Source organism: Dipodomys spectabilis, unplaced genomic scaffold, assembly GCF_019054845.1.
Source record: "Dipodomys spectabilis isolate Male_0828 unplaced genomic scaffold, ASM1905484v1 ptg000039l, whole genome shotgun sequence".
Taxonomy (NCBI): domain Eukaryota; kingdom Metazoa; phylum Chordata; class Mammalia; order Rodentia; family Heteromyidae; genus Dipodomys; species Dipodomys spectabilis.
In genome coordinates this window covers 2,463,759-2,491,115 of record NW_024870716.1, presented here as the reverse complement: position 1 = coordinate 2,491,115, position 27,357 = coordinate 2,463,759, and the positions used below count along the sequence as shown (strand labels likewise).

The window sequence follows — 27,357 nt, the reverse complement described above, 5'->3', positions numbered from 1 at the left end:
GTCAAGGCCGGCATCATCCAAGGCTTTGCACAGGAGCTGGTACCCAGAGCAGTGGTACCCACCCTATGGCCAGGACCCCAGGGGCAGGGAGCTGGGCAGACAGTGCTGCCTCCCCAGTGCCCCACCGCCCAAAGGCAAGGCCTCCTGTGTCCCCAATCCCAGCAGGACTTTTCCTTCCCGGTACCAGCCCATTTGTGGCCAGCACTCTGCCGGCAGCATCACACCTGCCTCCCCAGTCAGGGGAGGGGGGCATGGCGTTACCTGGGCAGGATTGGGGTTTGGGCCTGGAGGGGGGTTGTTAAGCCCCAGCTGACTCTGCTCAGGCCCTGCGGGACGGTCGGAGCTGGAGGGGCCGTCTGCACCACTGTCTTCCACTCGGGGCCCCTAGCCCAGGCTGGGAGGCCCCCCAAACCCAGTCCCTGGGCCTCAAGGCTAGGGAGGGGCCGGGGGGGCATGATGGGGAGATGGGGAGGGCGAGGCGAACCGAGAGAGGCGAGGAAGGCAGAGAGAGTCGCAAGAGGCTGGAGAGAGAGAGAGAGAGAGAAAAGGACAGAGAAGGGAGAGGAGGGAGGAGAAAACAGAAGCAACACAGTTGGAAAAACCAGAAAGTGGCAAGAAAATGGGGAGTTGTGAACTGGGCATTGATTGGCTCCCAAACAATCCCCCCTACTCCACTAGAGCTCCTATGTTTCCCTCCTGAACTCGGCCTCCATCCCTGGTGTCCACCTTGCTTGGTACCATTACAGGAACCTCTGAGGCAGAGAACTACCATGTCAAAGAGGGGCAGAAAACCCACCCTGACAGAGCAGGGGTGAGACAAACTGTAGGGCTGAGGAGAGGGGGGCTGCTATGTCCAGGGCAGGAAAACCTTGGATCGACAAGGCCACCTGGAGTACCACCACAGCCCCCATGCCAGGCAGCACAAGATCTGGGAACCAGGCAGAGGCCACCTCAATTGTGTGAGAACCCACCCCTGGGAGCCATCATGAAATGGCCTGACCACTAGAGTCTTATAAAGGGAAATGATCTGAACCTCTGCCTTGGCTCTCCTCTTGGTGCCTCACTCAACATGTACTAAATACCTTCTTCTAAGTGTGAGGCACTGAGATCCACATTGGTGGGGGTGGGGGTGGGGATGGGTTTAGGATATATCTGTCCCCTAGGAGCTTTTAGCCAGCAGAGAGGCATCCTGGGAAAAATCCCTCGCCTACTACTTGATCTGGCAGAACAAAGCACACAGGCAGAAAGGGGCTGGGCCTGGGAGAACCAAAGGGAAGAAAGCCAAGAGCCCTTGGCAATGCCCACTGGGGATCCCCGGGCAGACTTACCCCAACCGCACCACAGGGCAGCATCACGAACATCTGCTGTGCTAGAAGCCCTTTGGAGAGACACCAAGGCTGAATGAATGTGGAGGCTCTTGGCCCAGCCTGACCAGGAGCAGGGAAGAGCCCTGAGAAGGAGGTCAAGTAGGGGTGTAGGGAGAGCAGGGTGTGGGGAGAGGTGGAGGAGGGGAGCGGAGGGATGAAGGCAGCAAGCTGGCGTGAGGCTGGCTGGGAGCAGCTGAGATGTGTATCCATGGAGATTCGGAGGCAAGTATCCATCCATTCCCTACCTGACAGCTTCCTGTTATCCAGTTTGAGGCGGCTGAGTGGGTTGGTGCCGTAGAGGAGCACGTGCCTCTCCGAGTGGACTGACTGTAACTCCTCCAAGGAGGCTTTGCGACCCCGGAGACACTGAGGAAGGGGCCCACAGAGCTCCTGAGTCCATGATCTCGCCTGTCCTTCCATTACCTCATCCTCCCTTCTCACCTCTCCCTCACACACAGGGCCTCCCTCTCATCACCTTAACCTCCCCGGCTCCCACTGCCCCCCCCCCCCCCCCCCCCCGCCCTCTCACCTCACACTGGCTTCGGAGACCTCGCTCCTGCAGCCGGGACCAGATGCTCTGGATGCGGCCAGCATGCTCTGGATGTCTGCTGTTTTCTCCGCAGGAACACTGGTGCTTCAGCATTACCGAGTCGTAGACTAGCCCTGCCAGGAGCAGAGGTCACAACCGGGACCTGGGGAGACCCCCTGACCTGGCTAACACCCACAGAGACTCACCACCTGGAGCCAAGTACAGCATGGCCCACACCCCTCTCATCCCTCATGAGCCTGTAATTCCCTGACTACCCTGCAGAGCCCCAGTCCTGCGCATGCCCACATGCTTGTCCAGGTGGCCTTAGGCAGCACCCGGCCACCTTTCTGACAACACACCTCTTGTGCCCTCCAGGACTCAGACCCTAAATACAAGGCCCAACACCTGGCATGTCCTTCTGGGTGTGACCAATCCACAGGAGAGGGCAAAGAGAAACAATGTCAGGGAGATGAGAAGCCCACAATGCCACTGGGTTAGTGTGATAAGGCAAATGGCGTTCAGGAGACTGACTAGCTGGCTTTCCCAAGTGCATATAGAAAATACTCAAGAGGGATAAAAATTCATTTGTTTCTTTGCTTCCCTTGTCATTAGTCTCGAAACAATATGTACAAAGCATGGCAGCTCTTTGCATAGCATTTGCATTGTAGTAGGGACTATATCCAGAGATGATTTAAGGGACACAGAAGTGGGTGCAAAGGCTAAATGTAAATACTATGCCATAGGAGCTTGAGTGTGGATTGCAAAGGCTAAATGTAAATACTATGCCATAGGAGCTTGAGGTAGGAGTGTGGCTTATAACTCCGAGGGCCTTCAGAAGGCTCAGACCATTTGAATCCAAATGCCTCTCTTATTTATTTGTTTGTTTGTTTACTTTTAGTGCCACTCTTGGGACTTGAACCCAGGACCTGAGCACTGTCCCTGAGCTTTTGTGCTCATAGTTAGCTCTCTACTGCTTGAGTCACAATACTATTTCCAGCTTTTGGGTGATTCACTAGAGATAAGAGTCTCACAGATTTCCCTGCCCAGGCTGGCTTCAAACCACAACCCCCATCTCCTAGCCTCTTTGCAAGCTAGAATTACAGGTGTGTACCTCTGGCACCCAACTATTGCCACTCTTTTTAAGAGTAACCCTTGGAGAATAATGCCAGGTATGAATAAAGACTTATGCATACAGAAATCAAAATAAGGAGAAATAAGTAACAACTTGCCATCCAAATAATTAAAAAATAAAATACTGTAATGAAAGACAAGAATTCAGCCAGGCAAAATGGCTCAACACTGGTAATTCGAGCTATTCAGAAGGCTGAGATCTGAGGAGCAAAGTTTGGAGCCAGCCCAGGCAGAAAAATCCATGAGACTTTATCTCTAATGGACCAGCAAAATGCTGAATTGAGACAGGTGCCAGAGGCTATTCAGGAGGCTAAGATCTGAAGCTCGCAGTTCAAAGCCAGCCCAGTCAGAAAATCTGTGAGACTCTTATCTCCAATAAATTACTCAGAAAAAGCCCCAAGTGGTATTGCAGCTCAAGTGGTAGAGCACTAGCCTTGAGCAAATAGAGGCTCAGGGAGAGGCCTGAGTTCAGGACTGGCAAAAAAAATGCTGAATTGGAGGTGTGGTTCAAGTGGTAGAGTGCTAGCTATAAGAGAGAGGGAGGCTTTGAGTTCAAGCCCTGGAAAGAAGGAAAGGCGAGAGGGAGGAAAGGAAGGTAGAATAGAGGGAGGGAGGAAGAGAGAGAAGGAAGAGGATGGAAAGAGGAAGATGAAAGAAGGAAGAAAGGGGAAATATGAGTAGAATTTAAGATAGAAACTTCTGGGTGATAAGATATTGACTGGGAATTTTTATTGGATTCCTACGCATTTTTCATATATTTTTTCCTAAATTTCTAAAGTACTTCCGAGCTCTTTAGAAGCAAATTAACTGCCCCCCCTTCTCCCCCATGTGCACACGCCCCCCCCCCCCCGCCCCCCACACACACACGGGCTGACCATAGTGGCAAGAGACTTGAATTCCTATCCTGGTCTGATTGTCAGCTGGCTATTTAGCCACATGCTTGACACCTTTGTTAAAGAGTACCACCTGTCCATGGACACTGAAGGCATCCCATAATTCCCAGAAACTACTGTGGGAGGTTTAAGGCTATCCCAGGCCACACCATGTACAGACACAGACGCAGGCCTCAAGCTCTTTCCTCCTGCCTCTGCTGTGGCCTCACCTGTGGTGAAGGGCAGGGTCCTGGTGGGGGTCTCTGAGCTGGTGAGAACTCCAGCCTGACCTGCGGGCTCTGGGGTCAGCAGTGAAGCAGGTGCAGCTGGGGAAGACTGAGTCCTGGACAGGAGCCGGTGTCCTCCCTGGCCCAGAGGAAGAAGCACTGAGTCGCCGGCACTCCCCCGGGAGGGCTTCCCGGCCAGCTGCTGATGTTCCCAAAGCAATGCCTACAGGAAACAGGGGCTTTCGTATCAGGTGTCTGCGATCTGTTCCCCCGGCTTCTGTCCAAGATCTTGAAAGCCTCTAGGTAAGTTAGCTTTTCTGGACAGATTTGAGGATGCACCCAAATTTTTGTGCTTTCTATCTCGGCTCTGGCTTTTTGACTCTGAGTCCCCTGACTCAGGGGCCCCCTTGAAGACATACGTCCAGACTGACTACCCCATACCTCTACAGTTTCCTGGGCTCCACTCCGATTAGGATCTCCTCATCTCTAAGAACCAACTATCACATGGGGGAACATGGGGCACTGTGTGAGTTACTACACACATGTGGACAGTGAGCATATTGTTATGGTGGAAATGTCTGTCAAATTCATATGCCAAGACCTCCGAAAGTGACCCTATTTAGAAACAATGAAAGATTCCTCATCTTTGCAGTGGTAACCAAGTCATAATGAGGTGCTTAGGGTAGGCCCTAATCCAGTAAAGCTGTTTTCTTTATATACAGAAGAAATGCGTGCTAGTGGATCACACCTATAATCCTAGCTACTCAGGAGGCTGAGAACTGAGGATCATGGTTTGAAGCCAGCTTGGGCAAGAAAGTCAATGAAACTTTTATTTTGAGGGGGAGAGGGTGGTCATGGGGCTTGAACTCTGGGCCTGGGCGCTGTCCCTCAGCTCTTCAGCTCAAGGCGAGAACTCTACCACTTGAGCCACAGTGCCACTTCCAGTTTTTTGGTGGTTAATTGGAGATAAGAGTCTCATAGCCTTTCGTGCTCAGGCTGGCTTTGACCCACGATCCTCAGATCTCAGCCACCTGAGTAGCGAGGGTTATAGGCGTGAGCGACTGGCACTAAGCTCCATGAAACTTTTATCTCCAATTAACCACCAAAAAGCCCGAAGTAGCTGGATGTGGGTGGCTCATGCCTGTGATCCTAGCTACCCAGAAGGCTGAGATCTGAGGATCATGGTTCAAAACCAATCGAGGCAGAAAGTCTATGAGACCATCTCCAGTTAACTACCAAAAAAGCCAGAAGAGCTGCGGCTCATGTGGTACAGTGCTAGTCTTGAGCAAAAAAGCTCTAGGCCCCTAGGCCCTGAGTTTAAGGACAAGAACTGGCACCAAAAAAAAAAAAAAAGCCAGAAAGGGTAGAACACCAGTCATAAGCGTGAGCAAGAGCTTGAGTTCAAGCCCCAGTACCAGCACTAAATGAATGAATGAATAAATCCAATGTAACCACATGTGATGTTATACACTTAAAATCCCAGCACTTGGAAGGCCAAAGCAGAAGGGTTATGAGGCTAGCCTGAGCTCAGAGATGCAGACAGAGGGAAACAGAGTGGGGAAAAGACATCAACTTACAGACCAGGGAGATAGAATAACGCTTCCCCTTACAGCCCTCAGAAGCAACATCCCTGCCCACCCCTTAATTGCAGAGCTCAGATTCCAGAGGTTCTGTCATTCAAAGGCATCCTATCTGTATAGGCTAGGGAGCGTGCCCAGCTTTGTGAAAAGCCAACCTCATGACTGGGCAAGGAACACTGGTTCCACCCTGCCCAGGATCTACCAGGGCAACCAGGGTCCTAGAGTTGTCTCCCTGCATTGAGGACCTATCTTCCTCCCATCCCACCTTATGCTAAGCCTTAGGTCTTCTGACTTTACTTGCTGAGGGGCACCTGGGTATAGCCATACCTGCTGGTGCTGCTGGAGAGGAACAGGGCCTCTGCCCTCAGGCTGCCCATGGCTCGGATCCCTGAATTCCAGGCTGTCATCCACCACCTGTCCCATTCCCCCACCATCTGTCTCTAGGTCCTCCGCCGAGGGGATCTGTCGCAGTCGGGGCTTCTCACTGGGCTTGGCTGGCCTCTAGGGAGGGGAGATACCTGGCTGAGAAGCCCAGATGGAGAGAGGGGGTAGGGGAGAAGTAGGGCTGGGTAGGGAGACACTCAACTTGCTAGAATTCCACCTTCTCTATCTTGCCCTGCAGAATCTAGCCACCCTAAGACCCTCCACCCTTCTTCTTTCAGGCCAGAGAGGCCCAGTTCAAGTACCCCTTCTGTATCTCCCTTTTCCCCTCACCTTGATCACCTGGACATCAGGTTGGAGCCGTTCCGGATGTGGCTGCAGAGGTCCCAACAATGGGTGGGCACTAGGGGGTAGGGGCTCTGAGCGGGTCCGGCCCAGTGGCCGGTGGAGGCCTGAGCCAGAAAGCCGTTCCGTTGTCAGTAAGGACTGGGCAAAGTGGAAGGGCAGGGGCCCAAGCCCTGGCACTGTAAAGAATGGAGTGGGACATGATGAAGAAGCCACAGGGAACTACAGAAGAAGGACAAGGGCACAGGATGAAGGCAAAGGTGGGGATGGCAGGATGGATCCTTCCCCGAGCTTGCTAGGGTGCAGGAACCCAGCCCCTCGCTAGGGGAAGCAGTGGGACTCACTAGTTAGCAGGTGGGTGTGAGACACTGAAGGATCCAGGAGGAGAATGGGCTGCAGGCAAGAAGGCAGGGTGCCCCCAGCCTCGGGTTCCAGACCATGGTGCAGGAAGAGGGGAGCATGGGGGCTCCCCAAGACTGGACCTCGAGGGCCCAGTGTCGAATGGGTCCTGCGGTCACCATCAGCCTGGGAGAGAGGCAGGGACACATCAGTAGCAGAGAGAAAATCCTGGCAGCAGACAGGGAAGGTGATGGGACATGAAAGAGGCCGGAGGAGCTTGAAGTTGGGGAGAGGTGCCCCAGCCACTCACCCTGGCAGGGGCGGGCAGCCCCAGCGTGATTGCAGGCAGCAAGGACACTGTCGGCAAGGCGAACGGGGCCAGAGAAGTCTCCTGCAGCCGCAGCCTCTGGCCCAAGAGCGCCTGCCATGGGGAGCAGGGTCACGGGTCACCAGTCCCAGCACTATAACCCCCAGAACCCCATCCCTAGAAGACCCAGAAGGCTGCCCAAGCCCTACATACAGCCCCAGGCTGGTGTGACCATTTGCTGGAATAAAGAGAACCCAGGCCCCGTAAGGCCTTACCTCTGAGCCCAGGACGGGGGTGGGACCATGCTCGCTGTCATTAGGGGAGCTGCACCCCGATGCAGGTGTGCTGCTACTACTGGGGGAGGAGTCTGAGGGTTGGGGGAGAAAGGGATGCATAGTTAGGGGGCCATGGGTGGCCAGGAGGTGCAGCCAAGCCCCCCTTGTGCAGGAAACCCAGATACAGCCCCTTGCCTACTAGCCCATAGCACCTCTGCAGAGGTATTACAAGGTGTTTTTTTTTTCCTTTTCTTTTCTTTTCTGGGCAAATATTAGCATAGCCAACTGAGCAGGGGATTGGGTATCAGCCTTCATTTACCCCCCCGCCCCGCCCCTTGGTGGACACAGTGGCCCCAGGAGAGGTCCTGAAGGGATAAGCCCAGCCAAGGTAACATGAATGCAATCCCTGCCAGGATGGCCCTCACCTCCAAGGGTCTCTGCATTTCTCCTCCGAAGGCTTGGTGGGGCGCTCTCCTTACGGAGCAGTGGGTTCTTACGTCGCTCCAGAGACTTCTTGGGCTTGTAGCGCAGCTTCAAGTTGGGCTCAGACACTGTGGGGAGGCCCGAGACTGTCTCAGGCTACATGCCAGCCTCACTTTGCTTCTCTGTCCTCTCTAATCCCCCCATCTCTCTCTCTCTCTCTCTCTCCCTCTATCTGTCTCTCTCAATCAGCAGGTGAAGGTAAGAGATGGAAGAGCCCCTGTGCTGAGCTGATGGCTCAGGATCAGCCCAGCTCAGCCCTGTTCTCATTCTCACTGAAACCAGAAGTTCTGTCTTTGCCTAATCCCCATAGAAGGCTCCCCACACCTGTCCATCCAGCTCACCTGTCTTACGCAGGGGGAAGTGTTCTGGGGATTCACTGGGTAGGCTGGAAACAGGAGGCAGAAAGCTATTGAGCATGGAACGAGCACCTCCTTCCGTGTCCAAGGGCTCCAGGGTTCTGTGAGGTGAAGGTCAAGTTTGCTTCAAGAGGAGGAGGAAGCCTGGAAGCCCTGAGAAACCACATTCCAGGCAGGTACCTTCTAGAGCAGGAGGACAGTCCCAGGCCAGGCTGGTCGGTGTGAGGCTAGGCAGGAGCAGAAGCTCTCTGCAGGGGGCAGCAGTGGGCCACCCATGCTACTAGCAGCCACAATAAGGAGACCTAATATAGGTAGGTCTGGGAGCTTATGGCCTACTAGGAACACAGTAGGACTATGCTCTGTGTGTGTGTGTGTGTGTGTGTGTGTGTGTGTGTAGAGAGGAAGGACAAAGGAAACACTTCAAATGAGAAAAAAGTTGAGAAGTGAAACTGGCTCAAGTGGTAGAACAACAGCCTTGAGCAAAACAGCTAGAGACAGTCAAGCTCTGGTGGCTCAAGACACATAATTCTAGCTACTCAGGAGGCTGAGATCTGAGGATCATGGTCCAAAGCCAGCCCAGGCAAGAAAGTCTGTGAGACTTTCATCTCCAATTAATCACCAAAAAAGTTGAAATGGAGCTGTAGCTCAAATGGTAGAGTGCCAGCCATGAGCAAAAAAGCTAACGGAGAGCACCCAGGCCATGAGTTCAAGCCCAATAACAGGACACACGCGCGTGTGTGCGCACACACACACACACACACACACACACACACACACACACACACACAAGGTATATAGTGTGTCTGCCCTGAGTTCAAGTCACAATCAATATACCAGCACAAAAATAAATAAAAATAAAAGAGAGAAGTTATGTGTACATGAAGGTAAAGACTAGGGGACAGTCGATAGGAGGAAAAGGGATCAGTATACAGGTATTCACACAGGTTAGTGTCCAGAGAGAAGGGGACACCGTGGACACCCAAGGGTGTCCTGTAGGGAAGAGAGCTACCTGTAGGGAATGCTGGGACTATTGGAATGGCCTGTTCTCCCCAGGGCTGCCTGCTGTTTCTTCAAGATCACCTCGGCCAGCTTCTGCTTGACCACACTGCTGGCTACAGCGCCTGCAGGGACAGAGAACCAACAGTGGGCTGGGAGTAGGTAGACAGATGGCCTCCTGGGCACATTCTCTGCCCATTGCCCCGTCCACATCTCTGGCACACCACGTCCTAAGGACTCCTCAGGCAAGAACCAAGCCCATGGCCCCACCCCTCCTGTGAAGCCTTGAGCTAGCCCCACACCCTCCTCTGACCCCAGGTAAAGCCCTGGCCGGCTGGGAACACCCAGACAGGGAGACCAGGAAGGCACCATCCTTACTTTGCTTGCTCTTGTCCTTATTGAGAAGCTGCCGTAGCTCTTGTTCTTGCTGTCCTTGCAGCTCGGGCATCGGTGGGTCCATGGAGAGCTGTGGGCAGGGCCGGTAGCTCAGGAAAGGGACAGAAGTGGAAGGCTGGGGTGAGGGTCTAGGGAGGCTGTAGGCAGGGAGACTGGGTGTGGTCCAGGAGCTCTGATTTTACCCTCATGGACTCGGCCGTTCGCTGCTGCTGTTGCTGCTGCTGCTGCTGCTGCTGAAGGCCTGCTAGGAAGAGGTGGCGATGGAGGCGCTGGGGATGCTGCAGAGCCAGCAGCGCGGGCTCAGGAGGGGGCTCCACGGGGGGCCTCTGGCCCACCCTCAGGTCCATGGGCTGAGGCTGAGGGCCGGGCGTGACTGCACAGAGAGCAAGGCAGCCTGAGGATACAGAGGGAGGATGGTCAGGCGGAAAGCTTGGTCACAACCTAATCAGCCTCATCAGGCTGACTCAACAACAGCAAAACACCCTCAAGGGGCCTTTGCCTCACTTAATCCTGGCCATAGTCCTGCAAGTAGGTTCCCAGTGTTTCTATTTTACCTGTGAGAAAGGAGGTCGCTCAATTGTCAGATGTATTCCCTGCATGGCTAGTGGCTCCAACCCAGCCAGCTGCCTGACTACTCAGAGTCCTACCTTTCCCTTAAATATACTCCTCCCCAGGCCTGGGGCTGAGGACTACGGAGCAATAGCATCCAATCTATGTTGGTACATTCCAGGTTCCACCCTGTCCCCCCCCCCCATACTCCACCCCCTCAGAATGAGATGAGCCAGGCTCAAAGGCAAGTGATCAGACAGGCAAATAAACTCACGCTGTTCAACCTCCAGCCTCAATCCCAGGCTCCGTCCCATTCAGGCCTGGGATCTAAAAATGATTCTTTAAACTCACAGCCTGCTTTAGCTGGCCACCCCTGGGCCTGTAGAATTTTGTTCCTGGGGGGCAAGGATCCTCAGTTCATCAGAACCCAGGTGCTCATGTAGCCTGCTCCCAGCTCCCCTCCCAGCCAGCTCTGGTCCTGGCCTGGGTGAGTCCAGCAGGCTCAGCTGTCTCCTCCAGTGTCCATTGCACCCACGCCAGAAGCACCCTGCCAAGATCGTGGGTGCAGGAGCTATTTATAGCTCACCATCAGACCAGGGGATATGCCAGTACAGCCAGCTGGCCAAGCTGAGCTGAGCAGTCAGGGATACTGAGATGGCCAAGGGTGCGAGTTGGGGGAGGGGGGAGAAAAGGAGATTATCCTTCAGAAAAGGAAGAGAGAAGGTAAGAAGCTGTTTCTCACAAAAGGAGACACAGTGGGAAAAGCTCCCAGACAGGCCTCCTTGAGGGCTCTCTCAGTGGATCAGCTATTGTTATCCTCTGGGTCTGAGGCGGAGGGTGACTGGAAAGGCATCCTGGCAGAATACCAGTCAGGAAGTCAGGAAATGTAGCCTCCAGGCCCAATGCAATCACTACCAATCATAAGCTTAACATCTGTAGCACATGTGCTCGAGAGAGACTACAAAACCCTTTCACCTCATCACCCCTACTTGCCTACGAGGTGGTCGTTATTATCCCATTATCCCAAATGAGGACACAAAAGCTCAAAGGTGAAAGGTCAGAGCGAGCGTGGGTTCCAAGCCCACTGAGGCCTTTGCTCCGTTTTTTCCTATCAACCTTAGGAGGCCACCTCCCTGGAAAGGGATTTCTTCACTGAGCAAAAGAGGTGGGACTTTGTGATAGGTTGATGCTAAGGAGCATCATTTCAACACTGACTGTAAAATGAATACCAAGCCAGGTACTGGTCGCTCATGCCTATAATCCTAGCTACTCAGAAAGCTGAGATGTAAGGATCATAGTTTAAAGCCAGCCTGGGCAAAAAAGCCCAAGAGATTCTTATTTCTGATTAACTACCAACAAAGCCAGACATGGAGCTGCAGTTCAAGTGGCAGAGTGCTAGCCCTGAACATAAAAGCTCAGGAATAGTGCCCAGGACCTGAGTGCAAACCCTAGGACACACACACACACACACACACACACACACGCACACGAATAGCAAGCCCTCAATGTCAAGGGACCTGGGGGGGATGGTTGTCCATCTACATGCAGCCCACAGGGATACCCTGCATGGCCTTCATGCCCTTGCACTTCATATAAGTGACCACTCAAGGAAAGCATTCTGGTCAAGTCTGGGCCTTGGATACCCACACACTCCTGGCCCATGAAAAGCCTCTGTCTTCCCTCGTACCAGCTTCCTTCAGCCATTTCCCAGATGATATATATAGTGAAACATAAAGTTAGTCACCAGATCTACAGCTAGCAGCTTCAGCCACACGCACAGTGGGAACTGTTCCTCATCAGTGAATCCATTCCTTACTCTCACGTCTGGAGCCATAGGGATAAAAGAAGAGGTTCTGCCAGAACTCCCAGGAATGCCTATCAAAAGTGATTTGGCATTTGTAGATGGGGGAGAGGAGGTGCTATACTCCACCATCTGGTGGTAACTTGAGTTCCCTCGACTTGGTCTCCTACATCTGAACACAAACCACACCACAACCATCAGTCTCCTCTCCCCGAGCATAGGCCCAGGTACCTTTTGTCCTTTGAGCTTTGGCTCACCAATGAACCCTGCCCTTGTCTCTACCCTGCTTTTCCAAGTTCTACTCATTGCTCAAAGCCTGGCTGGACCTAGGCCAGCACCCAATATCCCTTTCTTGTGGACTTCACATTCCAAGGCATGATAAGTATTTTGTGTGAAGAAGTACCACACCTTCTGGGTGCTGGTGGCTCAAGCCTGTAATCCTAGCTACTCAGGAGTTGGAGATCTGAGGATCACAGTTCAAAGCCAGCCTGGCACAGAAGGCCATGAGACTCTTATCTCCAATTAACCACCAGAAAACTGGAAGTGGCCCTGTAGCTCAAGTGGTAGAGTGCTTGCCTTGAACTGAAGAGCTCAGGGATAGCACCCAGGCCCAGAGTTCAAGCCCCATGACCAGCAAAAAAAAAAAAAAAAAGTACCACACCTGGACATGCCAACAATGTCTCCATAGGCAGGGACTTAGTTTGTCCATTGTTCATTGTCTCCAGACCTAGAATACCACCTAGCACATGACAGACACTCAACAAACATGGGATCAATGAATAAATCTCCATAACCCTCGTAAATTGTCTACAAAAGTGTCCTAACACAGGAAATGATTCCTTGAATGCTGAAAAAACTCATCAGTCAGGTCCCTCTCATTTAGGCTTGGTCACATACTGCATCATACCGGTTGGAGTGTCCTGACTTTCTAATATGTTCTGTCTCTCCAACTTTTGGACGGCTGACTGCAGAAGAGACACCTGGCCTTCCATTTCTCCCTCAAATGTGGAATCTCTAGGCCAGCAGGCTAGGTATCTTGTACTCAGCAGCCATCAGTGGAGCATTGGATGGAATTAAGAAAGGAGAAAGCCAAAAAACAAAGAAAGAAAAAGGAAGGAGAAAGCCAGGTATCAGTAGTTCACACCTGTAATCCTAGCTACTCAGGAGGTTGAGATCTGAGGAATGTGACTTAAAGCCAGCCTGGGTAGAAAAATCCATGGGACTCTTATCTCCAACTAACCACTAAAAAGCTAGAAAGTGGAATTGGGTGCTGATGGCATACATCTGTAATCCTAGCTGTTCAGAAGGCTGAGATCTGAGGATCGAAGTCAGCCTGGGCAAGAAAGTCTGTGAGACTCTTGTTTCCAATGAATCACCAAAAAAAAAAGCAGTGGGGAGCTGGAGCTTGAGTGGTTGAATGCTAGCCTTGAGCAAAAGAAGCTCAGGGACAGCACCCAAGCCCTGAGTTCAAGCCCCAGACCAGCACTAGCACCAAAAAAAAAAAGGGTTTAAGTGGAGCTGTGGCTCAAGTGGTAGAGTAATAACCTTGAGCACAAAGCTCAAGCAACAATGCCTAGCCCCTGAGTTCAAGCCCTAGGACCAGTAAAAAAGAAAAGAAAAAGAAAAAATAAGAAAGAAAAGAAAAGAAAAAGAAAGAAAGGAGAAGCCCTTCAATCTAGACCCAGACTTAGTCCGGTATCAGGTTATAGCCTAAACAGCAGCAGTGCTTTCTACCAGAGCTGCAAGACATCTTCCCATCCTGTGGGATGACTATAGGAATTGAATGGAGACTGGGTGTCAGTGGCTCATGCCTAGGTACTAAGGAGGCTGAGGTCTGAGGATCATGGCAGCCCAGGCAGGAAAGGCCATGAGACTCATCTCCAATTAACCACCAGGAGCCAGAAAGGGCACTGAGGCTCAAGTGGTACAGCGCTAGCCTTGAGCACAAAGAGGCTCAGAGTCAGTGCCTAGGCCCTGAGTTCAAGCCCCAGGACCAGACCAAAAAGAAAGGAAAAAAGAAAGGAATTAGACTGGTCAAAAACAAGAACACTCATCAGACACTGGCTTGATGTCTGACATGGATAGGGGTCTGAGCATAAATACTAGCATCTTCTTTTCTGTCCTGTTTGACTAAACCCAGCCAAGACAAAAAAAAAAAAAAAAAAAAAATCGTGCTAGCTTTCCTTCTTCGGTGGTGCTTTCTAGAATTGGGATTGCCCTGGATCCAAAGGTGTCTTTCTTATTCCCCTCTCCCCAGGAAACCCAAGGACCTGTCCTCTCCTGGAACCATAATAACCTCTCATCTCTGGTCCAGCCAGTTCACTGTTTCTCTAACCCCTAACCCTTCAGAACTGCCCTTTCCTGTGTTCTTCCATCCCTCATACTCTGCCCTTCCATTCCCCGCCCCCCCAGCCTACAACCCCCTCTCCCCCCCCCCCCCCGCCTCCCCGCACTGTGGTCAGCCTCCGGCTTGACTCTTACCTGTGCCAAGGAGACTAGGGCAGTGGGCACGTGGGCTCAATTGGGTCCCATCTGTGGAGAGAAGAGAGGTAGAGTAAAGGGACTGCAGAGATAGGGCAGGAAAGTGGCCAGGGAGGAGAGAGGCTACACCAGGCAGGCTCCCTACCACTCCATGCTGGCTGAGAGGAACCCCCAGCTCCCTTTTCCTTGGCCAACTACTGAGTGACTCAGGTCCTGGACAAAGTCACCGACAAGAACCTAAGGAGGCCCCAGCTCACCCACCACTGCCCTCAGCCCTCCCTGATGTGGTCAGATACAATCTTCCTTGGGCAGCCAAACCAGGCTGCGATAGCCTGAAGGGAAAGAAGCAGGTGGGGAGGGGAGGTGGGGCCAGAAGTTAGAGCCCAAGGCTGGGGAGGCCAGGAGGGAGCTGGGGAGAGCAGGCTTGGAGAGGGGTGAGAAAGAAAAGAGCAGAAAGGAATGGAGAAATTTCTAATGAGAAAGGGCTGGGTCACAGCCTGGAGGTCAGGCTAGATCTGCTAGGAACTGTAAAGTGGCCAGGAGATTGGGGGCCCGAGGACCCCATGATTAGAACCCCCTTTCTTCCAACTCCTCATTACATGTCCTGCTGTCTCTAGTAGCCCAAGAGAAGAAACCCACTCCGCCTCAGGACTCTTCCTCTGATAACCTGAGCTAAAAACAAATCTTCCCTTTAAAAAACAGCCACCTTTCTCTGCTTCTTAAACCTAAAACTCTGGCTGGCCCTCATCACATTCCACTCAGAACCCACTGAACTTCAGTATGGCCTCAGGCTGGTCATCCACAGCAAGGCCTGGGGTGAGGGTAGGGAGTGTTGGGCGGGGGGGAGCTAGCAAGGAGCACTTGGAGTTAAGTCTTGAGGCCACCTGTCCACAGAGGACACATCCTGCCATCCCAAATCAGAGCCAAAGCACAGGAGGCCAGGAAGAAGCTGGAGGGCCACCTGGAGGGGACATGTCATTTGGTGGACACACAGAGAGTCCTCGGGACACACCTGGGGACAGAAGGCATCATTTCTAAAGGACAAGTAGCAGACACTGTTCTGTAACCTTGTGCTTCAGGACCCTGAAGCTGTTTCTTTTCCAAAAGCTCAGGAAAGAGAAATTTCTATAAACAGGCCCCACATCAAGAGGGCTTAGTTGCAAGCACTGGGGGACAGCCCCCTCTTCCACCACTGATGGTTTCTAAACACTAGTACCCCAAGCTTCGGTTGATGAAATTCAGTAGAGACAAGTCTGTCCATTCTGCTCATAATCCAAGGTCAGCCCCTAGTGGATCCTCACATGACCCCTCCTGACCACTAGTCTCCTCACTTCCGGTGCTTCTGTCTGTGACCACCTCAACACCAAATCAGTCACAATCTCCGTGACATCCTTTGTCAGTCAACCCCATCTGACACTGCACATGGCAGACCCTGTAAACCAAACACAAGACATGGCAAGATCTGTGAGCCCCAAGAACCCTCACCACCAGAGGAGGATTCCCCTTCCTCGGGATGCTGTAACCCTGAGTGTCTTATGACTGCTTCTTTCTTCGGTGGAACCAGGTCCCCCAAAAAGAAGTTTCTGGAGCTGGTTCCAAATGTACTCCCAGTGACCGTGTCATGCCTCTATTCCTCGGCCTCCTGGGAATTCTCTCCCACCTCCTCTCAGTCCCTGCCCAAGGGTTGGTCAACAGTGTTCATGCTTGGGAACACAGCCAGGGCCTTTATGCCTGGCTCTTCTGGTAACCACAGAGTCTGGACACCATGCACCCTCTGGACAGGAGAAACTTTAATGACTCTGAACTCTATGGTAATTTGTTATCAGGTCCCTAAGGGATGTGTAGTGGTGATGATCTGGGTCTAACCTGTTCAGATGTACACATACGCGCATGCGTGTATATGTCCACGAGGATGCTACTTCCAAAAGTACGTCCTATAAAAACTTGGCTTCTCCTCCTTCCCCTGGATGTGTGCTGAGGATGGTGGAGTTGAGAAGAGCCCAAGGCAGTCAGAGACTTGGGAACAGCTTTCTTTGTACTTCCCAGGTAAAAGGAAGCAGAAAGGTATTTATTTATTTCCTGGCACTCAGTCAATGGCTGAACGGAAACAGTGGCCATGTTGCATGTATGTGGGGACACCACTTCTCATCAACCCTCCCTCCCCCTCCCCCGTGTCTTTCAGAGAGCTGTAACCACTAATTTAGGGTTAAACCTAAATACAATGAATAGCACATGGACCCCCAAAGAACTGAGAATACTGTCCAAGGCTGGAAACCTTCTCCACACCGCTCTCCCCCTCTCTCTCTCTTTTTGCAAGGCTGGGAAAACTCTCCTTGGAATCCTGGTTGTCTGTATTTCTACCCACTTTAGAAGCAACTCCAAAGACTTCAGAAGTAACTTATTCAACTTATTCAAGTCATTTTCCTAAACCACAGCAATTAATTTCACCCAGAACCAAAGGCCTTGGAAAACCTGCCCCATGGTTTCACCTCAAGCCCATAAAAACCAAAAAGCTAGTTACAAATACCACACCTCCAGCTCTGAGCCCCCAGGCCAAGCCAGGTTCCAATGCCCCTCCATAAATGCCTCAGGCCCCAGCTTGGGTCTTATCTGCCCAACAGGTGTGGGTCCCCCTCCCCCAGGAGGGGACTGGAAATTCCGAGTCCTGCAGGCTGCTTGCTGTTCTGGTGTCTGCAGCTGTGTGTTGGGGAAAAAGGCTTGCCAGGAGCTCTGCCATCCTGACTCTCCTAAGACCCTGGATGTCCTATAGTGGCTGTTCCCACTCCCTGCTTTCTTGATAACTCCCTAGAAAGGAAGTCACAGGAAAGCCAGGCCCCATTTGCAGGGGGAGGGGAGGGAGAATCAAGAGACCAGGGTCTCAGGTTCAAGGCTGACCCCCTTCATGTCCTGGGTTTCAGCATCTGATTCTCTATCTCTCTGACTCAAGTGGGACAATGCTTGACTTCCCTGGCAAAGGCAACATGGCCCCAAGGAGATGGAAGAATAAGCAAGCAAACGGGTAAAGGAATGTTGTGGTCACCAGGCCTCGAAGGCCTGTGAAGGCTGAGCATTAAGAAACAGATCTCCTTCCAGATGTTGAGGTTACACCTGGAAGAGTGTGTGAAGATGATAAGGGCTGATAGGGCGTGAGGGCTCATTCAGACCAACGCTCACACTTGGCAGAGGAAGAAAGAGAAGGTACTCAGTCACCGACACCCAGCAAGCTAGAGGTGCAGCCAAACCAGGCCAAGCACTGGATCCCAAGTCCTGCCACAGAAGCCACTGAGCTGGGGTCTGACAGGTTATAAAACAAACACTCTTCCTCAAAAATAACTAAATAACGTGCTGGGAATGTAGCTTAGTGGTAGAGTGCTTGCCTAGCATGCATGAAGCCCTGGGTTCGATTCCTCAGTTCCACATAAACAGAAAAAGCCAGAAGTGATACTGTGGCTCAAGTGGTAGAGTGCTAGCCTTGAGGATAGAGAGGCTCAGGGACAGAGTCCAGGCTCTGAGTTCAAGCCCTAGGACTGGTCAAAAATAAAATAAATAAAAAATAACTAACAAAAGAGGATCTGGGGGTGTGGGTCAAGTGGTAGAGTGTCTGCCTTAGCAAGTTTAAAGCCCTGAGATCCATCCCCCATACACCTTAAAAGGGGAAAAATTCAAAGAGCCCCTAAAAGTAGAAGAGAAAATGTAAATTTCTCACTACCTTTTTTAACTTCTGTCCCTCTTCTCAGAAATTCTCTGTAGTGTCATCTTCTTGCTCAAGACTTATCCAGAATGCAGCGGGGCTGACGGTGGTCTAGAATCTCCTGACACCTGAAGCGAAGCTGATCACCAGTAGTGAGGGAAGCTCTCACAAAGGGTTTGCAACTTCTGATCCAGGCTTTGTGGTCAGGTAGGGAGAATCAGAAACACCAACTTGGTCAAGCCTCAGCTGGTCTTACCTACAATAGAAACCTGAGTATCTGATAGAGCCGGCTGTTCTCAGCTCACACCTGTAACCCTAGCTCCTCAGGAGGCTGAGAGCTGAAGATTTCAGTTCAAAGTCAGCCCCAGCAGAAAAGCCTGTGAGACTCTTATTTCCAATGAATCAGCAAAAAGCCAGAAGTGAAGGTGTGGCTCAAGTGGTAGAGCACCACCCTTGAGTGAAAAAACTACAATGGGACAGTGGCCAGGCCCTGAGTTCAAGTCATGTGAAGGTGCGTGCATGTGCACATGTGTGTGTATGCACACACACACACACACACACACACACACACACACACACACACACACGTCTATTGGAAGAGGATGACCAGCTGGGGTCAGCCATGTCCCATACCTAATATGAAGGACCCAGCACCTGAAGGTTCTTCCTTACCCTTCATAGCTGGTGACCACTGCCATCTGCTTGCTGAACTTGAAGCCTCCCTTTGGAATTAGCAGGTCAGTGTCTGCTCCTCCACCACAGAGGAATGAACCTCCAGCCCCATTTCTTCTCGGCCACCTCTGCCAAACCACAGCATCACCCTTTTCCTTCATTTGCTAAATGCCCTTCCTTTGCTAACTTACCGAATCCTCCTGACCACCCCATGCAGAGGTTACTGTTTTATCCCCATTATACAGAGAAGTAGACTGAGACTTGTAGCATTAAGGAATTGTCTGAGATCATATGACACAGTTTGGCTCCAGAATCCACACCCGACACAGCACACCCCACGCAGCTCCTCTATTCCCCCTGTCCCTGCCCTTGCTGGCTAACATAGATGGCAAAGCTTTCCAGTCTCCACAGGGTCTGAAACCAGCAGCAACTCCCAGCTCTGTGCAAGCAGAAAAGTCCATAAAGACAGCCCCCCAGGGTCACTTACAGAAAATGTTAGCTTAGTTTATTAAAAAAAAAAAAGTATAGACAGGCACTGGTGGCTCATGCCTATAATCCTAGCTACTCAGGAGGCTGAGATCTGAGGATCACAGTTCAAAGCCAGCTCAGGCAGGAAAGTCCAAAAGCCTCTTATCTCCAATTAAGAGTCAAAAAAGCTGGACGTAGAGAGGTGGCTCAAAAGTGGTAGAGTGCTAGCTTTGAGCACAAAAGCTCAGGAACAGCACACCAAGGCCCTGAGTTCAAGCCTCAGGACTGGCACGCACACACATGGGCACACACACACAAACCAAGCATGCACTGAGGCTTTGTGCTGGGCATGGAGCTGTCCACAAGCCAGGGTCTCAGAGGAAGAGGAGGAGCTCCATTTCCCTGTAGTACCCTGCCCCAGTCAGACCTTTCACTAGAGACCTCCAACTCCCTGGCCAACCCTCTAGCATCCTCAAACACACGGGGGAAGGTTCTCCTGGAGGCAGAGTGGCCAGATGCCAGTAAAGACAGAGACTCAGAGGTCTTGCCTGTGGATTGGAGGCCCCCTGCAGCCTCAGCAGCTGGGCACTAAGAGAGCAGAAGGCTGGAAATGTCCTGCCTCTACAGTAAATATGCCCCTTTCCCTGCCACCTCTGGCCTGCTGGGGCCCTGTGGCAGCTATTTTTAACTCCTGACACCTGGGTATTTTGTAGCCACAGGATGTCAGGTTTGGAGTCTCTTTCTGGGAATCCCACATACGGCTGTTGTAAACATCCCCTACGCAGTGGAGGCCTGAGCTGGAGCCAGTGCCCCCCCCCCGCCCCCCAACACACACACACACACACACACTCACACGTATACACACACACTTCTGCCTTTTGAGATGACTCAAACAGGAAGTAGGCGTAACCAGGGCAACCAGTGGTGGCTCCCTGGGGGAGGTGGGAAAGCATCCCCTACCCCAGATTTTCTGCTGTAGACTTCAGGATGGAAAGCTGGCTGGACCCTGGATGCATGCCCTGGGCTATTTATTCTTGATTACACGTGGCTAAGGTTCATGGGCCAAAGAGAGAGCTTGGCTGTCATCTAGCAAAGAAAAACAGGGATTCTGCAGGCTTTACCACCTCATGGGGCCTCTCTGGCCACCCCTCGGCCACTGTGGAGGGAGGGAGGGCAAAGCTACTTCCTCTGGAGGCAGCCTGGCATGCCTGTATCCACTTCCTACCCCCAAGGCCTCTCTTACAACTAACTCAGTTCAGTTCTTCACCTTCCTGACCACCCAGGGAATTCCTCCGCAGTCCCGACTGCCTTCAGATTTGTAACCACTCACATTCACTCTCAACTCCTCTGTTCCAGTACCTCTGATCGCTCAGATAGGAAGTTCACCATGAAGTCTAACCACGATCTTTCCTATCATAAGGAAAACACCCTGAGCAGGGCAAGATTTGAAAACCCAAATCTTCAGAATAACTATTTTAGGCTACGAGCATCTGCTGCCCTCTCTTCTCCTTCTCCAGCCTTCTAGCACCCCACTTCGACCAGCAGCTCCCCCTTAAACAGCCTGTGAGAGTCAGTCTTTCTCAAGTGCTTGCCCCAACAGGAAGCAGTCCCGCCCAGGGAGACTGGGGCTGCTCCTTCTCCCCTTGGAGTTGTCACATGCATTCCCGTGCTCTCCTGATTGGGCCTCTTCTTCCAGGCTCCACCTCCCTGGGTACCCCACTCCCAACTTGCCTGGGTCCAGCTGCTTGTAGGTCTGAAGATGTACCTTTTTTGGCTCCTCCAGCCTGTGCCAGCAAAGGCTTCTCAGCCCATTCCCAAGAATGCAAGGGAAACTTCTAAACTATATCACAAACTATAAAGTTATTCTAAGTATTAGTTAATGATATTAGTAAAGGACCTAGAAGCATATGTTAATGCAGGTAGTGTGCTGACTATGGCATTAGCTGTTTTCATAGAACCATCTTACAATGTCCTCATAATAGCCTGATTGGGTAGATATTACCTCCATTGTACAAAACAGGAAACTGAGGCTAGATTAACAAATTGCAGCTGGGTACCTATGGCTTATGACTGTAATCTAGTTACTCAGGAGGCTGAGATACAAGGAGCACAGTTCAAAGCCAGCCTGGGCAGGAAAGACTCTTATCTCCAATTAACCAGCAAAAGGCCAGAGGTGGAGCTGTGGCTCAACCAGTAGATGTCCAGCCTTGATCTAGAGGCTCTGAGTACAAAATAAAATAAAATAAAGTTGCAGAGGGCTGGCAGGGTAGGTCCATAGTACACTTGTCTGACATACATGAGCCACTGGATTCCATTCCTAGTACTGCAAAAATAATATAACGATAATTTTTAATGGAAATTTCTGGGCACAGGTGACTCATACCTGTAATCCTAGCTACTCAAGAGGCTGAGATCTGAGGACTGTGGTTCGAAGCCAGCCCAGGCAGAAAAATGAGACCCTTATCTCTAATTAAGCACACAAAACATATATAAATAAATTAAATAAAAGCCAGAAGTGGAGCTTTGGCTCAAGTGGTAGAGAACTAGACTTGAAAAATAAAAAAAAAAAAGCTCAGAGTGAGCACTCAGGTCCTAAGTTCAAGCCCAGGACCAGTGTACAAGTGCGCGCACACACACACGCACACACACACACACACACACACACAAACACACACACACACTACACACATAACAGAAAAGTCCCTGATCACAGGGACAGATGGACCTCTGGAACTTGTAACCAGTGTGTTGGCAGGAACAGCTAGCTCAGCTAGTAGTAGGCAGAGAGGTGAGGCCACCAGGAGCCACTAGAGACAGGGCAGTCCGAGGATGTGACTCCCAGAATCAGTGTCCCCCCACAAGGCCTACTGTGTTCCCACCAGTACATATCAACAATAGCAAAAATAAAAACAGAGTTCGTCATCTCTGCCTGTGTCCCTCACATGCCTTTTGTCACTGGGAGACCTCCGTACTTCCCCTCTCCTCTTACATTTTCTGGGCTTCTTCAATGTGCATTTTCCATTGTGTTGTGTTTCCTGTACGCTGCCTCCAGCAGGGTAGAACTAAACTGCAGACCTCCCAGGGCTGCCTTAGAAGAGGCCCTTGCTGAGTGAGGACTCTGGAAACTGTCAGGCCCTGTAGAAAATTGGAGTTGCATAACCAGAGCAAGTCACTGGTCCAAGTGGTACTCAGGAATGAATTTCCTAGGAAAGAGATGGCCTCTCCTTCTCTCCCAAGCATCACCCCGGTGCGGGCCTTGTACAGGTAGAAGGAGTGGAGATACCCACCAGGGCAAAGGGAAGTAAGTCCCTCCCTTCAGAGCAGGCTCTGACAGCCACTGGTTACCTCTGGCAGAGGCTACTGTTCCCTGGCCTGGGGGCTGGGAGGGAATATCCTCAGTACAAACCAATCAAACTGGCATCTGGATATGAGTCTGTGAATAGCAACAAGCTAGGAATGCTGGCACTCTCTGAGACACCACATGAATATTAATATAAATACTCCCAGAGGTCCCCAATCCATCCTGCCTTACCCCTTTTGCTTTTTATTTTTGGCAGATGGCAGTTTATTGGACAGCATCTCTAGGTGACTTGATTCCCTTCCATAGCCAGGACTACCGCCTTTACACCTAAGTCAACGGACTCTTCCAGATCACAAATTAGCCAGTATACTAACACAGCCTTCATGGAATTCCACAGGGTCAACATGGAATTCAACATGGCCCAGCATACTGATTTAAACAAAGCAACTGTAAGGACAATTTCTGGCCAATCAGGGACTGGAAGAGATAAACGTTTTCTACTTTTAAAGGTAGAGACCACTGAGTGGGGGGAAAAAAAGCCTAAGTGTAGTGTAATCTCATTTTGGTTAAACTTAAAGAAAAAAAAGGTTGTGCACCAGAAGCCTATACTTGTAAGCATAGCCACTCAGGAGGCTGAGGACCTCAATTCAAAAGCCAGTCTGGGCAAGAAATTCCGTGAGACTTATCTTCAATTAACTACCAGAAAACTGGAAGTGGCACTGTGGCTCAAGTGGTAGAGTGCCAGCCTTGAATGAAAAAGCTCAGGGACAGCACACGGGCCCTAAGTTCAAGCCCCATGACCAGGAAAGAAATTAAAACAAACAAACAAACAAACCCAAAAATACCAAGTGAAGAGGTGCCCCTAGCAGTGATCTCTCTGACTGCAGTCAGTCTTCCTTCCCTCCCTCCTTCCTTCCCTCCTTCCCTCCCTCTTTGCCTTCCTTCCTCCCTCTCTTTCTCTCTTTCTTGGGCCTGGGTGCTGTCCCTGAGCTTTTTCACTCAAGGCTGGCGCTCGATCACTAGAGCTGCAGCTCCACTTCTGGCTTTTTGGTAATTAATTAGCAATAAGTCTCATGGACTTTCCTGCCTGGGTTGGCTTTGAACCCCAAGCTTCATGTCTCATAAGTAGCTAGGATTATAGGTGTCAACCACCAACACCTGGCTTTGCTTTATTTATTTATTTAAAACACACACACACACACACACACACTTTCTGCTAATCTGGTTCTCTCCTGCACCCAAAGTGCCTCTGCTCTGAGGTAGCATACACCTGCACAACTGTACACACATAGATGGTGCCGCTCATGGGGGTAAAGTCAAGATGTCACAGAAGGTTCTCATGAAAGCTAGGTATGGGCTTTCAAGGCCCCCCGCCATGTTCTTGGACCCCAGAATCTCTGAGGGTGCATGTTATCTACAACCTAGACTCCTCTGCCTCTACTGAATCAGGCTGAGGGCCTAGCCCAGGCTAGGCATAAAGTCAGGCCTTACTTAATGAATGCCTGTGGGCTGAATAATGATCTCTTCCTGAAAGCAATGCCTCATGTCTCTTCCAGGGCCTCTGTGCTGGGAATACACACCGCTGACATCACTGACCAGCCCACCCCTCCTCAGCTTCATCCTGTCAAAAGCTGCCAGGGAGGGGCTAAAGAAAAGGTCACAGAACAGATGCTGGCAAGGTATTCCACATCTGGGCCATGGAAGCAGCCTGTCCCAGCCCCTCCCAGGGCTGGCAGGGCAATCCTTCCCGGGAGCCAGTAGGCTTCGAGCCCTGGGGTCCCCTCTCACCCTGCCATACTGGGGAGGGAGTGAACAAGAGAAGCAGGGGTCCACCCTGTGCCTTCTGGCTATAGACTCGTGCTGTTCCCAGTCTTCATGGGTGGAGGAATCCGGAGCAGGGAATTTGGCCTGGTTTTTCCTGTGAACTGGGGCTGGGCCCAGTTTCTGTTCCTCATGTCTCCAACATTCTCTCTCCCTGACCTTCAAAAGTATGAACAATAACACCAATAATAAGGATGAGTATCCAGTGTGTACTCTCCTACCAGGCGTGGAGATAACTTTACTCTCATTATCTGCCGAAGTGACTTCAGAGCAACGTCAAGAGATTGGAACTGTAATTGTTCTCTCTTTCTAGATAGAAAAAGGAAACTGAGGCCCAAGGACACATTTTAGCTGTTTGCGAAAGTCTCTTGGTCCCTCTGTCTCAGTCTGTCTCTGTCTCTGTCTCTGTCTCTCTCTCTCTGGTGAAGGGACTTGATCTCAGAACCTCATATCCTGATTTGACTTTTTCACTCAAGGATGGTGCTCTACCACTTACTTGAACCCTTCCGGCTTCTTGCTAGTTACCTGGAGATAAGAGTCTCACAGACTTTTCTGCCAGGACTGGGTTTGAACCCTGATTCGCAGATCCCAGCTTCCTGAATAGCTAAGATTACAGGTATGAGCCACCAAGCTCCAGATCTCTCTTTCTCTTATAGGAAGGGCCTCCTGCCAGGTTTTGCAAATGAGCAGTGTGGGTGTCTGAGGCGAGATGTCACATCTGTGAGGTGTTTTAAGATCCACGGCGCGTTTACACCCCAAAACGAGAAAACAAAAAGGAAATTTTAAAAAAAGAAAAGCCCTAGAAAAGATTGCACAAGGCTTCCTAGCCAGACAGCTGGGACTCAAACCTAGGTCTTCCATCTCATCGCATAACCTCGTGCTGGCCTAACACTCAGGCCCAGGGGCCTGGAAGAGACAGTCATACCACCTTTCATTCTGGATCCCTGGGGTCCAAGCCCTGCGCAGCCCCAGGCTGTGGGATGGGTGGGCTGACCCTACTTAGTGGCAGCACCAGCCCTCCACGGTGACTCACTCACTGCCTGGACCCCGGGGAAGCACAGCCCTGCTGGCGGCTTGCCCCGCCTCCAGCACTCCGCCTCCACATTTGCTAACCGAAACCCCGGCTGCTGCTATTTTTAACCCTCCAGCTCCCCTCTAGCCTGGGGCTTCCCCCCTCACCCCTACCCCATCCCCTGCGCTAACCTGGTGCCACCCGTCTGTCATTCTGAGAGCAGTCTATAACCTGAACGGCTGGGAAGGCACAGAGGCACAGCGGATGCCCCAGACATGCAAGTTTGGGGGGGGGGGGGGGTAACGCAAAACAAGACGGTTACAAACCAATCTCCGAATTTCCCCACCTCGGATTCTTTCCAAACCTGTACCTCTCGGCCCACCCTGCCCCACTCAGCCATCCTGCAGGGTAGGGGTGAGAGAAGGGGGTGCTGGGGAGAAGGGATCAGGATTACCTAGGCCGGAGAAATCCTACTGGAGTGGAGCTGGGCTGAGGGGGCATTCATCAGGGAGCTGAATGCAATCCCAGCTTGTGGGGCTAGTCCTATAAACCTAGATTTCTTTTTTCTTTTCTGGATCTGGTCCTGGAGCTTGAACTCAGGGCATGAGCATTGTCCCTTGGCTTTTGCATTTAAGGCTGGTGCTCTACCACTTAAGCCACAGTTTTGTTTCTGGCTTCTTGCAAGTTCCTTGGAGATAAGAGACAAACTTTTCTGCCCTGGCTGGCTTCCATGCTTGATCCTCAGATCTCATCCTCCTGAGTAGCAAGAATTACAGGCATGAGCTATCAGGTGCCCTGGCATAGGCCTAATGTTTCTTTTTCTTTTTCTTTTTTTTGGGTCCGGTTGTGGGGTCTGAACTCTGGGCCTGGGTGCTGTCCCTCAGCTCTTCAGCTCAAGGCTAGCACTCTACCACTTGAGCCACAGTGCCACTTCCGGCTTTTTTCTTTTTGCTTATGTGGTGCTGAGGAATCGAACTCAGGGCCTCAGGCATGCAAGGCAAGCGCTCTACCACTGAGCCACCTTCCCAGCCCAGGCCTAATGTTTCTAACCATCATCCTTTCCCATTCTTTCAGACACCTTGTAGAGACACCTGGAGACAGGGTAGAGGCAATGAGGGTAGCCCTTCTGGAAAAGTTTGCTGCTCAAGCAGGCAAGGTGATCCATAGTCCAGAGGATACAAGGCCCAAGGGAACCCCTGGCAGGAGGCAAGGGGAGGGAGGAAAATGACCTCCTTACTTCCTTGGAGGATCCTCGAATCTTCTGATCTCTAAGGGAAGCCACACACCTTCCTGTGCTGGGCCCAGAGAAAGCTTCCAGGGAGGGGAGGGTAAGGTGAGAATCTGAAGGGCAGGAATGTTAAATGCAAACTACAGATACTCTGGTGAGCCCCTTGACAGAGGGTGAGGGGCGGGGCTGCAGGTGGACCTAAGGGGGCTTTTCCTTCCAATCGATGTTGAGCAGGTGGCTAAACCAAACGCTCTGCCCTCTGATCTCAAAGATGTATCCAGTCTGGGGTACAGACACCAAAACCCTGGAGGCAGCAGCTCTATAGAACCCAGTGAAAGAGCTATCTGAGCCCAGGTCTTCTCCATGCCCTTGCCTATCCTGGGCCCTGCAGCCTTGATCTTCACTTGAGCTCTCTTCACTCTGGCCACCCAACCTAGCTCTTGAATCTGGGTTCTCCCAGGGCCAAGATCCTCTGTGAAGCTTTGACCCCCTCATCTTCCTGGTGATCCCTGAGCCAGGAAAATAAATCCCAATGGTCACAGAGCTAACCAGGCTAGACCCTAAAGGGAGGAGTTTGACACAAGAGTTGTCCTGGCCAGAAGATGGGAGGGAATAAGATAAGAGGAATGTAAAAGCAAGACGGGTCAGGAATGGGTGGTGCTTGGGAGCTCTGGGAAGAGATGCTGTCTCCTTTCCAAAATTCAGTATGACAACCAGGCACCTAAGCAATGCATTAGCCTGAATTCTGG

General features: G+C 51.5%; 1 protein-coding gene across 6 annotated transcripts in view; it reads right to left on the bottom strand.

Annotated features, from left to right (window-relative positions):
• The window catches only part of Hdac7 (histone deacetylase 7), a 47,733-nt gene that overhangs the window by 13,889 nt on the left and 6,487 nt on the right, over positions 1-27,357 (bottom strand). For 2 of the 6 annotated variants that reach the window (XM_042677542.1, XM_042677537.1), the window contains exons 2-16: positions 14,416-14,466; positions 9,767-9,978; positions 9,567-9,654; positions 9,202-9,313; positions 8,178-8,293; positions 7,779-7,904; positions 7,354-7,445; positions 7,082-7,192; positions 6,777-6,957; positions 6,421-6,611; positions 6,034-6,207; positions 4,130-4,349; positions 1,897-2,030; positions 1,613-1,733; positions 1,329-1,378 (exon numbers count right to left, since the gene is read on the bottom strand). In XM_042677542.1, coding sequence (XP_042533476.1) covers positions 1,329-1,378; positions 1,613-1,733; positions 1,897-2,030; positions 4,130-4,349; positions 6,034-6,207; positions 6,421-6,611; positions 6,777-6,957; positions 7,082-7,192; positions 7,354-7,445; positions 7,779-7,904; positions 8,178-8,293; positions 9,202-9,313; positions 9,567-9,654; positions 9,767-9,931 — 1,881 coding nt within the window. In that variant the 5' untranslated portion in view covers positions 9,932-9,978; positions 14,416-14,466. Of the gene's footprint in view, positions 1-1,328; positions 1,379-1,612; positions 1,734-1,896; positions 2,031-4,129; positions 4,350-6,033; positions 6,208-6,420; positions 6,612-6,776; positions 6,958-7,081; positions 7,193-7,353; positions 7,446-7,778; positions 7,905-8,177; positions 8,294-9,201; positions 9,314-9,566; positions 9,655-9,766; positions 9,979-14,415; positions 14,467-20,582; positions 20,644-27,357 lie in introns of those variants that run through there. The other 4 variants (XM_042677541.1, XM_042677539.1, XM_042677540.1 and 1 more) reach the window with 4 other exon arrangements.